Source organism: Episyrphus balteatus, chromosome 4 (assembly GCF_945859705.1).
Source record: "Episyrphus balteatus chromosome 4, idEpiBalt1.1, whole genome shotgun sequence".
NCBI classification, from domain to species: Eukaryota; Metazoa; Arthropoda; class Insecta; order Diptera; family Syrphidae; genus Episyrphus; species Episyrphus balteatus.
The window spans coordinates 1,373,931-1,386,017 of NC_079137.1; the positions used below are offsets into that span (position 1 = coordinate 1,373,931).

The 12,087-nt window shown below is 29.9% G+C and overlaps 1 protein-coding gene across 6 annotated transcripts in view; it reads left to right on the forward strand.

The window, feature by feature from the left end:
* The window catches only part of LOC129917790 (serine/threonine-protein phosphatase 2A 56 kDa regulatory subunit gamma isoform), a 51,090-nt gene that overhangs the window by 3,398 nt on the left and 35,605 nt on the right, over positions 1–12,087 (forward strand). For 4 of the 6 annotated variants that reach the window (XM_055997956.1, XM_055997958.1, XM_055997953.1 and 1 more), the window contains exon 2: positions 2,746–2,934. In XM_055997956.1, coding sequence (XP_055853931.1) covers positions 2,806–2,934 — 129 coding nt within the window. In that variant the 5' untranslated portion in view covers positions 2,746–2,805. Of the gene's footprint in view, positions 1–2,616; positions 2,935–12,087 lie in introns of all 6 variants that reach the window. The other 2 variants (XM_055997955.1, XM_055997954.1) reach the window with 2 other exon arrangements.

A 12,087-nucleotide genomic window follows, 5' to 3' on the forward strand; every position in this document is an offset into this window, starting at 1 on the left:
GACAAAGTTATTTTCATCGATGTGTTTATTGTTTTTTTTTTTTTTTTTGTTAAAAAAAAAAATTTAATCGCAACTAATAATTATTTTGAACTATCAAATAAAATTAATCAAGAGGTTGTTTCTAATCTTGTTGTTCGAAACGCACCTTAGATAGATATGAACTAATTTTATGAGCACAGAACTACAGAAATGTTTCAACAAAATTAGATACGGCGCTAAATTTGTTAGACTTACTTTGTTGTTGCTAGTTAGTGCGCCAACATTATCGCTGTTTTTTTTTAGTAGGCTCCAAAGATAGTTAGTTGTGTTGTTGTCGCACATTGTTTTTTCAACTGAAGATATTCCGTTAGAAACTGGTCAAAAAATGTTTTTGAAAACATTTCTAATTATTTCAGCGTTTGTTTTTTTTTTATAATTTTTACGTTGTTTCGTTGATCTTTCGCTGTTTTAAAAATTCTTGAAATTTTTTACGATTTAATTTTGAGTGGAAAAGGTTGATTCAAAGATTTAAGTACTTATGGCGTTTTCGATTGGCAGTCCGGAAGCGTCCGGAATCATTCTGAAAAAATTTTATTCATACAAAACTGTCAGTTTTGTGCGAATAAAACGCTTTCAGAATGATTCCGGACTGCCAATCGAAATTACTATTAGTAAGAGATGAAAGAAAAGATGTGTTTTTTTTAGTGTTTAATCTTAAAGTGTTTAATAAATTTGTCTTTTGCTACTTATAGAGCTTCTGCTTGCTTGTTATCATTAAATACTGTTTTACATGCTTTTATCTGTACGCAGTTGTGTCATAAGTTCTTTACGAAGAAAACTTTAATTGAAAACATAAAGGTCCATAAATTAAGTTACTGGTGTAATTTACTTAAAACCAACGCTATCAAATCGGAACTATCACAAATTTATTCTTCAGCTCTTATGAAATGATGAACATGATTCCAATCTTACCTGAACGGATTTTGTTTATTAAACTGAAAATGGAATCTTTTGCAGCACCGAATATGTACCCACAAAACTGAAAAAGGCTTCCAATCAAAGGTTTCACTATTTTCTGCAACATGACATTTTGATAGATGTCCCTTTCTGGGTTTTACAAGAGGGGAACCTTTTTCACCATAGTTTGTGTTATCACAATGGGGGTACACTGATCAAAGTGTCAGGTGTTTTTACCAGGGATGTTGACAATATTTGCATCCGCTTAATGGCACGGAAACTGTCCTCAAAAAGGAATTACTTTCTTTCGGGACAAAAAAAAAAAGAACCAATGTGAAAGAAAATCCTCTTAAATGGTGGAGTGTTCATCCAGAAGACTTAAACATTTTAACACCAACAGCACTACGATTTTTATACTCTCAACCAGGCAGTGTTCCTAGCGAACTTGCTTGATACAAAAGTGTGGTGGCTTATAATAAAACTAAGAAAAATTCTATGAGATGTAACACAAGCATCTCAGACGATTCATACAAAAACTTACACCATTCCACAAGCTTATTGCTTGTTCAATACAATATAAAATTGAAAGCTCTGAGTTTTGTTTGGAGGAACCAGCCTCAAAATCCAACATAAACGTATCTTTTATAATAATTGATGGAGATAGGTATAGAAAATAAATTACTTTTTTGGAAATATTGAACGTTTATCTTGTAATTACTTGTTAGTCTGACTCAGGAGGCTTCTGACATGATTTGCTTTTTAAAATTGGAATTTCTTCTTGTTTCTTATCGTGATGGTTCAACAAGCTTGCTCTGGTTGCAAAACCCCCAACGCATTAGCAAAGTTCATGGCCACGTTTTTCAAAATTAGAAAACAATATTTTTTTATTAAAATTTAAATAAATTAATGTGTTGTCTGCTTTAAATAAAAAAACCAAATCAAAAACAAAATTAATTAATCCAAATCAACCAATTTAATATCAGCTAAACGGTTATTATTCTGCTATCCGAACGAATCGAATTTTATTATTGATTTGTTTCTAATCTCTGCTATGTCATTCAATGCATGGCAATTCTAATATAATATATATATATAATATAAAAAAAAAATTCTAAAACTTGTTAAATTATAATTTTTAAGTTATTCGTTATTTTATTTGTTTTTTGTTAAACAATAATTTTTCTTCCTTACGAATGACATCGATTGATCTCGTCTCTCTGATCGATGAGAAATGCAGAATAATGTAAAGCTGTACCTATTTTACATGTGTACCTTTACCAACAACCTATGTTTCTCTTTTGTGTACAATTTGTGTGCTTGGCTTTAAGTAATTTTTGTTTATTTTTTTTATTGTTTTATTTTAAGTAAATAATTGTTCACTTTACTCATCAAAATAAAAATTAAAAAAAAGAGACAAGTTAAAATAATACTTCACTGAGTGTGATTTTCTTTTTAATTCAATTTTATTTTTTTATTTTTTAAATAACTCATTTTATTTTTTCATTGTGTCGAAAGAGAGAAAAAAAGATAAGTTTATTTTTTATAGAAAATAGTATAAACTAGTGCAAATAAAAAAGATAAAAAAATATTCTTTTCGTTGTGTATTTGACGTCGAGTTCTCCCCGTACTATTCTGTTTTTTTTTTTTTTTTTAATTTTTTGTTTATCTTTTTACGTTGAGTTTTGTTGTTGTTGTATTGTCTTGAGTGGGGGAAGATTCGATAAAAAGAAAAAAAAAAAATATATACACGAATACGAAATCAAAATATAATTTAAAATATAAAATAAAAAAAAAAAAAACAAAAAATAGCAGTCGTCGCACCAACAACAGCAGCAGCAAAAAGAAGAAGTAGAGAAAAGAATAAAAATTATGGATAACACGCAAACGACGTCAGAGCAACAGCAACAACAGCAACAACAGCAGCAGCAGCAACACAACGGGATAAAAGAGAATAATAATAGTAGTAGTCCAATAGTGTCATCTTCATCAGTTAGTGAGGTAAGCTTACATCTTAATTCATTTTTTGTCTATTTTATTGATAACATTTTTAAATTTATTGTATACAATATTTTTTTTTTCAATGAATTTCGAAAGGTTGTGGTTATTTTTAAGTTGGAAGCATCGCGGCCTAGCTACACAGTGGTAGCCCAAATGCACGTGCAGTAACTCGACTGTTTTGTGCTCGATCAGCAAAAGTTTACGAGTACAAAACTATATCTCATTTTGCATTTACAGAAACGGAGTCTTGCAGATTCTGCAAACATTTCAGATTCCCTTATCGTGCCATATCTAGGAAAATCTAGCCACCTATAAAAATACGTTCGGAAAAAATCATTTGCTGTCCCGACCCAAAAAATACATTATGCATTTTTCTTGCGGTGTGCACAGGACATTGGCTGAAGAGAACATATTTGGGTTTTAGAGGAGTACGACCTAGCCTTAAAAACTCGTCAACGTACTAAAGGGTTCGCAATTTATGTATTTACTTATTGAACTAAGTATGTTGCGTATACGCCATAGTGACCGTGTTAGGCGAAACCTTATAAATTGTTAAACAATTGGTTTCTTTTATTAAAAACTAGCTGACCTGGTGATCGTTGTTGCGCCTTAGAGGAAATTAATAAACAGGCTTTTGATTTTCCAATTTTTTATTACGATAATAAATAAGATTAAACAAAAATCAAATATTTTATGAATTCTCCGTTGGCCATGTATTTTGGTGCATGGGTTTCACTCTTCAGTGAAAAACCTTGTGATAGCCGACAGTTTTAGTTTTATTATCAGGCGCAAGAACAAATAATGCAAATAATCTTCCGACCATTAAACACTGATCATGCGACAAATAATTGACTCCTTGGTCAGATTTAGACAACAAATTTTTGACCTTTTGACATATAATGGTAATGGCGAATGCTAAACGGATCGGAAGTTGTAGTCGTTTAAATTTTCATCAATTTACTTACGACCAAACGATTTGCGTTGCATGGTTTTACATTTTTCGGTTGGGTTTTTTTATAACATTTTTAACAAATGAACGGCTAGACTGATCTTTTGACAGACAAAGGAGAATACCCTAAAAAAATAGCATCAATTAAAATGAGACCTATGTTCATATATGGCTTGAAAGGGGATCAATTGTAGATACCAAATATGATTTTTTTCTCAAAAAGCCATCCCCGAAACTTGCTTCGCCTATTCCTAAGTTCAAATTATAAAGTGTTTTGTATGCAAGTCTGATTGTCCTGGTTTTAGTTCCATAAGATCCAGCGTCAAAAAATACCCTAAGACCATGTACCTTAAGCTCAGATTTTTTAAATGATACTTTGCTGGTTTTTAGACAAAATTCACATAATGGACAATATACATGGTGAATATGGGTGGTAACATAAAATGTTTTTTAACTTGTTTGGGTCTTTGATTTGGATGCATAAAAAACAGTTAGTAGACGATACTCATTTATGTGTCTTCCTGGTAAGGTTTTACTATCTTTTAGTGCATTTTTAATTCCATTCAACGGCAAAAAAATACTGGCACGAATGATACTCAGTTTAATACCTGGCGCCACCCGTTTTGCTGAGGAATCATTTTCAGGGTAAAGAAACTGGTGAGAGTTCAAACAAATGAAATGATTGATTTAACCCTATATTCCAATTTTGAATAATGTAATTACCTTAATTGAAAATAAAATATTTCTTCCAAAACTTGGTTACCAAAAATTCATCTCCTACAGAAATGTTGAATATTTTTCAAAAAAAAATACCTACTTTGTTATTTATAATTGTTTTCTAAAAATAATCTTAAACAAAAATAAATTTATAGCAAACAAGTTGGCTACTTTTATCATAATAACTCATCATTTGTGTCAAAAAGAAAAAAACTTGTCTAAAAAAAACAAAAACAACAAAACAATGAATCTCAATTTATTAAATAATCGTGCTCTTGTCTGCGGTCGAATGAATATGCAAAACTATATTTTCCGCTTTCGTTAACCATGAAATATAAAAATGCACTTTATATTGTCGCGCTGTCTGGTATAGTGCCATATAATTTTTTTTGACTAGGTACTCATTCTCTCATATTAAAGCGATCCATGATATCGTTTAGGTTTACACGCTCAATTGTAGTATATGCGCCTGTTCCAATTAAAATTTTCACAAAAAAAAAAAAAATTATAATTTCACTAAGTATAGAACCAAGCGTTTATTTTAAAGCTTCCTACACATTCACAAAGACACAAAAATATACAAACGTACAATATAAGTTTGCAAATAAATGAAACAAATTTGCTAAAATGTGTTAATTTACAAAGCCAACTAGATCAACAATTTGAACTGAAATAATATTTTTTTGGATTTTTATTTTTATTTTTAAGATTTGAATGAAACATTAAAAAAATAGGTCTGAACTTGATATTTATCTATATATTTTCGTCGACCTTGATACTACTGGCTGGAATGTAAACAAGCGTTTCGATTCGAAATTTACTTTCAGCATCCATTCTGCCCTTAACACACCATTTCACAACTTAGCTCATGCAAATATTTGACCAGTCAGTGTAGAATCCATTTAACTCTCATCACTAAAATGATCAGTGATCGAAGATTTTGTCTTGATTGGCCAGAACCACAATTTAAGGACTGTAATAAAGAGTAGAGGACTTAATACGCTCTCCTGTGGTACACCTATTCCAGCTGGATATCAGTTTTTTTTTTTTAATAATAAAAAGTAGCTCCAGCTTTTATAGTGGATTCGAATATTCGTTGAAGTAGTACGTCGATGTCCACACGATCTTGCCTCTAGTCAATATTGCTTCAATTTTGTTTACTCTTTTTGAGCCTTGAGAAATCGACATCTGGAGCCCATTAGCAACGTCCTTTTTGTGGTCGAATAGGAAAATTGTTCTTGAAAAAAAAAAAAAAATTATGAAGCCTATTAATGATTGATATAGTTTTTTACCCGATATACTATGAGAATTAGCTTGTTAATGCCTCAGAACTCATTTCTTAAATGTTCTCCGAATATTACTGGAACTAATTTCCTCTCAAATCAAACCAGTAATTTCTCATTCGATTTTAAAAATGTTACTGCTTCATTTGCATAAACAATATTCCTGGGTTAAATCGACACCCCAATTAAGAACATCCTCTACAAAAACATTTCGTAAGAAGAATATTCCTTTTGCTAAAATTCAGAAAATATCTAAATAGAACATTTTTCCTTGGGAAACATCTGATTGGAATGTTTATCGTTTCGACTAAAAATTAAATTTGAATCAGCGAAATTGTTAAAAATGGAGTTACTAAATCTCAATATTCTTTATAAGACAAAAATACTTGACTTTTAATTCACTGAAGTAGTCAAGGATTGTAATACAGAGCAGAGGACCCAAGACGCTCCCCTGGAGTACTTTTACTGATTTAAAATTCTTTAGTGACTCCAGCTGGGCATCTGACTTACATTTTCGCCATCATACATGTTCAATACTATCCTCAGATAGGTTTATGGAACCTCTCGTGGGGACTTATGTCAATATGAATGAAAAGTATATAATTTCGATATATCAAATGGATACATTTCCATTTGTCATTACGTTAACAAAAGTAAGTTAAATATAGGCAACCCACTATCGTGATTTACGATTTTGTACACAATTTTCTCTCTGAAATAATTTCGTGCAACGGAAATTTCCATCTTACCATTCAAATCTAATGCAAATTACAATCACAGATAGACATTACTCACACTCTCGATGATTAATAATCACAAAATTATTATACTCGTTCGTCACAAATAAATTATTCTATAATTTTTCTAATTTCAAAAATACACATCCAATATTTGAATATAATGCTTTAAATATTTTATTAAATTTCTTTAAAATTTCAAATGTGCTATTTTTGTATTTATTATTTAAAAGAAGAGGCAACGAAAAAAAAAACATTCATTCCCAGAGCCTTTGACGAAAAAATACAGAAAAAAACATGAAAATGAAAATTAAAAGAAAAATTCTTCATGTATGACATGGTCAGTATAGTAGAGTAATACACAACATGTAGGTAGGTTTTAGTCTATCTATTTTAAGAATAACCGCAAAATCGTTTCACAAAGAAAAGAAAAAATAAACACAACACATTGAAAGTATAGTATGTATAAAATTTTATTTATGTTCTCATATATTTTCAGAAATAGTATATACGTAATATAGGATGCATAGATAAATGGATAATTTATTTAGATAAACAACTCTCTCTCTTTCTTTTGTTGTTGTCAATTGTTCTTTTTCTTGTTACTTAATTATAGTTTCAACTGCATGTTGCCATTGCCACTGACATGGCTATAATTGCTATTTTTAGATCTAAAACTAATAAAATGCCTAGGATCAGCTGAATGGTATTATACCTGTAGAATTATCACCCTCAACAATAAGCCTTGCTTCACCAAGAAATCACATTGCAAAGGGGTTATATGGTTTATTTTGAAAATAAACCAGAGTGTAACCACAAATAAAAGTTGTGGCTTGGATTTTATCTTCAATGAATTTTCTTTCGAGGTAGATATATTTTGCCGCAAAGAATATAATCTACTTCAAGGAGAAAGGACTCAAATGGAAATGTAATATATACACAATTTATTTATTAATACCTATCCTTTTGTTGCAAAATAGAAGATTTTTTAATGTAAAGATTTGAAATTCATGAACTGAGTTGTGTGAAAGAATGATATAGACCTAAAAATTAGATAAAATCATTAAACGAATTCAATTTTGAGATTTTGGGTAGTTCCAACACTTGTACCTAAGGTTTTACTTGTTTTATTAATTGGCATTGTCGTGGCAACCAAACTTTCAATAAGTTCAATGAATTCAAAAGCGTTTGAAGTTCAAAGTGGGGTTAGGGAAGGGTGTATAGTGTATACTATCCTCGAAACATCATTATTTGCACATCATATGAGTTTCTTGTATTTTATCAGTGCTCTAATATACAGTGGCCGACAAAATTAAATATAAAACAGTTCTACCTAAGTGATTTTTTTAATGAAAACAGCTTTTTTTGTACGAAGAATTATGTAGATAGTATAGAAGCATGCAAAAGCTTTCTGATATCATTTCATGATCATAGACCGATAAATTAACGAGGTGCTCCACAAGCATAGTGAAAAGAGCGCGAATTTTAAAATAAATTTCCATGTTTTGTAAGTCTTTGTATGGTGATTCGCAAAAAGTATACCAGAAGTCTATATTCCTAAAAAAAAAACACCCTTTAGTTTGTTTTGCAGATGTACTATCAGAAATGTGTAGCCCACAGGTCGATATCTGTAAGCTCTAAATGTTTCTGAATTTTCTACGAATAGTACTGAAAGAATTTTCCTTTCAAATCAAACCAGCAAGTTTTCATTCGATGTCGAAAATATTACTGTTTCTATTACAGCATTACAAAAAAAGTCTTTTTACCCCATTGAAAGAGTTTTTTAGTGTAAAAGTGGATCCAAGGTAGAAAAACTTTTGTCTGAGTTGTATGCTTTTATTTTCCATAACAAATAATGACAGAATCTCAGTTCCTATATATATTCACAATGTGAATTAAAATGAATTAATTCATTAATCAAAGTTTTCATTTTCAAAAAGTGATTTTGATTTGCAAAAGTATGAATTTGGTTTGCATAAGAATGAATTTAATTCGGAAAATCGTCAAAATAATTTTCAAGTGCTAATTTTTTGAAAATGTGAATGATTAAACCTGTAGAAATATGTAAAAGTATTGCTATTACTTCAAAAACGTCGTTACAATTTGAGATAAGGCTTATACATAGGTAGTCTAAGAGCCCACAGCAAATTTGGGAGTGGAGGTATAACCAAAATGTAAGTATGCAGCTTTATATCCTTATACGTTCTTATAATGAATTCAAAAGTCTGGCAGCTTTAAATAGCGGCTTTATATGGTTTCCGGGGGGTTTTCCAAGTAATGTGAGTAGGCTAAATTAACACAAAATCACATTCTGAATAAAGAACGTTCCCTGACAATGAAAACTATTACGTCTTATACTGACAAAATTTGACTCATTGAAGTACTCCTCATCTCAAAAATATGAAAATATCGTTTTTGAATAAAAACTACAGGCGACAGCAATAATTTTTCATACCACTAAAAGTTGCGTCTTGAAAGACACATTTTTTTTTGCAAAATTAGGTAATTAATTTATCTTTTAACAAAAATTGAGAAGAAAAGATTTTTAAGTTTCCTATACATATTTTTAAAACACAGCGATGGCATTGCAATTTATTTCCGTAATAATTTTTAAAATTTGCATAATCATCAGGGCTGCATTTTCATACAAAAAGAAACAAATTAATTATATTAAATGATTGGTGATGATTTTGTGCTTTATCGCAAACACAAACATTGCGACTGTTTTTTCTGTTGAGACGACCGACAACGATGATGATGACTTTCAGAAATTTTTATTATTACACATTCAATTTTTGTAACTCATTCATAAAAATTACTGAGTATAAAATAAATGTATACTCCCCACATACACAAACAGACAGAAAAACGTTGATATATATTTTTATAGTTTATTTTGTATTTTTGGCGCCAGAGTTGATGGCGACAACAGAAATAAATATATATATGAATCTATGAGTATGTCTGTCTGTCTGTAGGTATGTATGACAAAAAAAAAACAAAACAAATACGTCTTGACATTGAAATATATATTCAAGGCAACTTTTATTTACGCCAAGGGTCATCTCGACTGAGAGCAATACCTACTATATAGCGATGGGATGATGATGATTAATCACAATGATGACGACTTAATAACGGATTCAGTAGAAGCAGAAAAAAAAATCAAACTACTTATTATAGTGATGCTTGTATTATACCCATGATCAATACTCAGAAGGAATTAAAAATAACACAGATAAAAAAGTCGCATTTGATCTCTAAAGTGATAGTTTGACACAGCACTAACACTCACTTCCACTGTGTCAGGAGAAGAAGACATAAATTCACTCAGAACTTATTTATTAGGAAATTACTTGTAAATCAATATAATATTACATATTTTACATAAATCTAATTACTTACATAAAATACATCGACATATAAAACAAAATAAATCGGTTCACTTAATTGAAGTAAATAAGTGATTTAGAACGTTTATGACAGTTTTTCATCACAGAAAACGAAAATAACACGAATTTTGTTAGAAAGGTGTCAATGTTAGACAGAAGAATTCTTTCTACTTCGATAATAGTATTCTTCCACTTGACCTACAAGAATTTAGTATTTTTATATATGCAGAGGTTGCGTAAGGTTCTTTTAAGGAAGCTTTTGATTTATTCAGGAGTGTGACTGCATTTAACAATTTTTCAAGAAGGTAACTAGCTCCGTCAGTGTGATTATATGCAAGGACTTTTGATCAAATTTTCACACTTTAACAAATTTTTTAAAATTTTCTGTTCCACTATTTTGGGATTTAACACGTGGTCTATGATGTCACTAAGAGTCTCTTTGTGGTCGAATATTAATTTTTTTCAAAGACTAAGTCCCGTGCATTGTAAGTATATCAACATTATTAACGAAATTGTTGAAGTCAAATTTCCCTGGAGCTCCTTCTAGTTTGTGTCGTTGGCAATACGAAAATCATATTGAAGACATCGCATTCAAAATGATATATCTTTGGCGTTAAGCAATAAGGTCTTGAGTCAAAAAGTGATGTTTTTCAGAAAATAAGATTGAAGTTTGAGAAAAGCATGCAAATCAATAACTTTTTGAGTGTCAACCGGCTTATTTCTATATGAGGCAGTTGTCTCAGATTTATTTTTTTGATACGAAATTAATGAGAATAAAGAGCTTTCTCAATCAAAAGACAAACACAACGACAAAGATATCTTAATGCTTCAAATTTTTACTAGATCGGACTGGGCTGAACTGAGAGTATTTTGAAAATGCAACTCTTTAAGTCAGCTGCGTGATATTTACAATCTGACCGAGTTTTCTCTTTGCCAGTTTTTTATCATGTGTGAAGGCCTTGCTTTGTTTAATTAAATTAAAGTTGGTAATCTATCGAAGCATAACTTACTCTGTTCATTTATTAAAAAAAAAAAATAAAATAAGTGCATAGACACACCTTTATAAATGATAGAAATTATATTTCTACCTTCAAACATAAACACGTGAATTGTTTTTGTTTTTGTATTCTTTTTTCAATTCACGTTTTTGATTTTTTTTTTTCAGTTCTAATGAACTTCTGGTAAATAAATTTCTTAAAACACATATCCAGCAGTTTATTTGATTGACATTTAACCAATAAACATAATGTCTACTCCTACATTTCTTTACCATTAAATAAAAAAATGAAAAAAATTATAGACACAATTTTATAAAGACAATGAATGTCTCTAGACTCATTCGATTTCGAATGGGGTAGAGCAAAAAAAAAAAAATTGCTATTCAACTCGCACGTCTCTATCTGTTCTAATCTTATCTTATCCTACTTAGCATACAATTCTACACAAAATGAATTCAAATAACAATAACAACAAGAAAATTAATACATGACACATATAAGTAGTTTTTCTTGTCATATCACTACTTACATATATAGAAAGATAGGAGTAATAAAAATAATTAACATTTAATTTTGTTTTATTAAATTAAAAAAAAAATAATAATATATTTGAATTGGGAGTAATTTGCTGATTGTTGTGATCGTGAATTGGCATCGTGCGTTACAATTCTAAAATGATTTACATGATTTATTGCGTACACATTTATTCAGTTTGTTAGTTTAACGGTGATCACAAAACCTGTAAACTATTTAATCGTTTTTCAAGCTGAGCGTTTTAATAATTACTTTTTTGGACAACATTTTAGATTGTACTGGAATTGTTTAAAGCAATAAGTTTCAGAAAAAACTTATTATAAAAAACCTTAATGATCAAATAAATATAAATAGACCTACCCTTACAAATTTCTATTGGGCTTTATACGAATTCCATTCATTTTCGAAAAAAAAAAAACAATCATAAAATACGTTCGTAGTGACAATTTGTATACAATTTTCCATGACGAATGAATTCTGTGATCGGTTTTTTTTCGGGATTCATAGCAAATTTCCAATACGAATGGAATTCGTGCTAAAGCC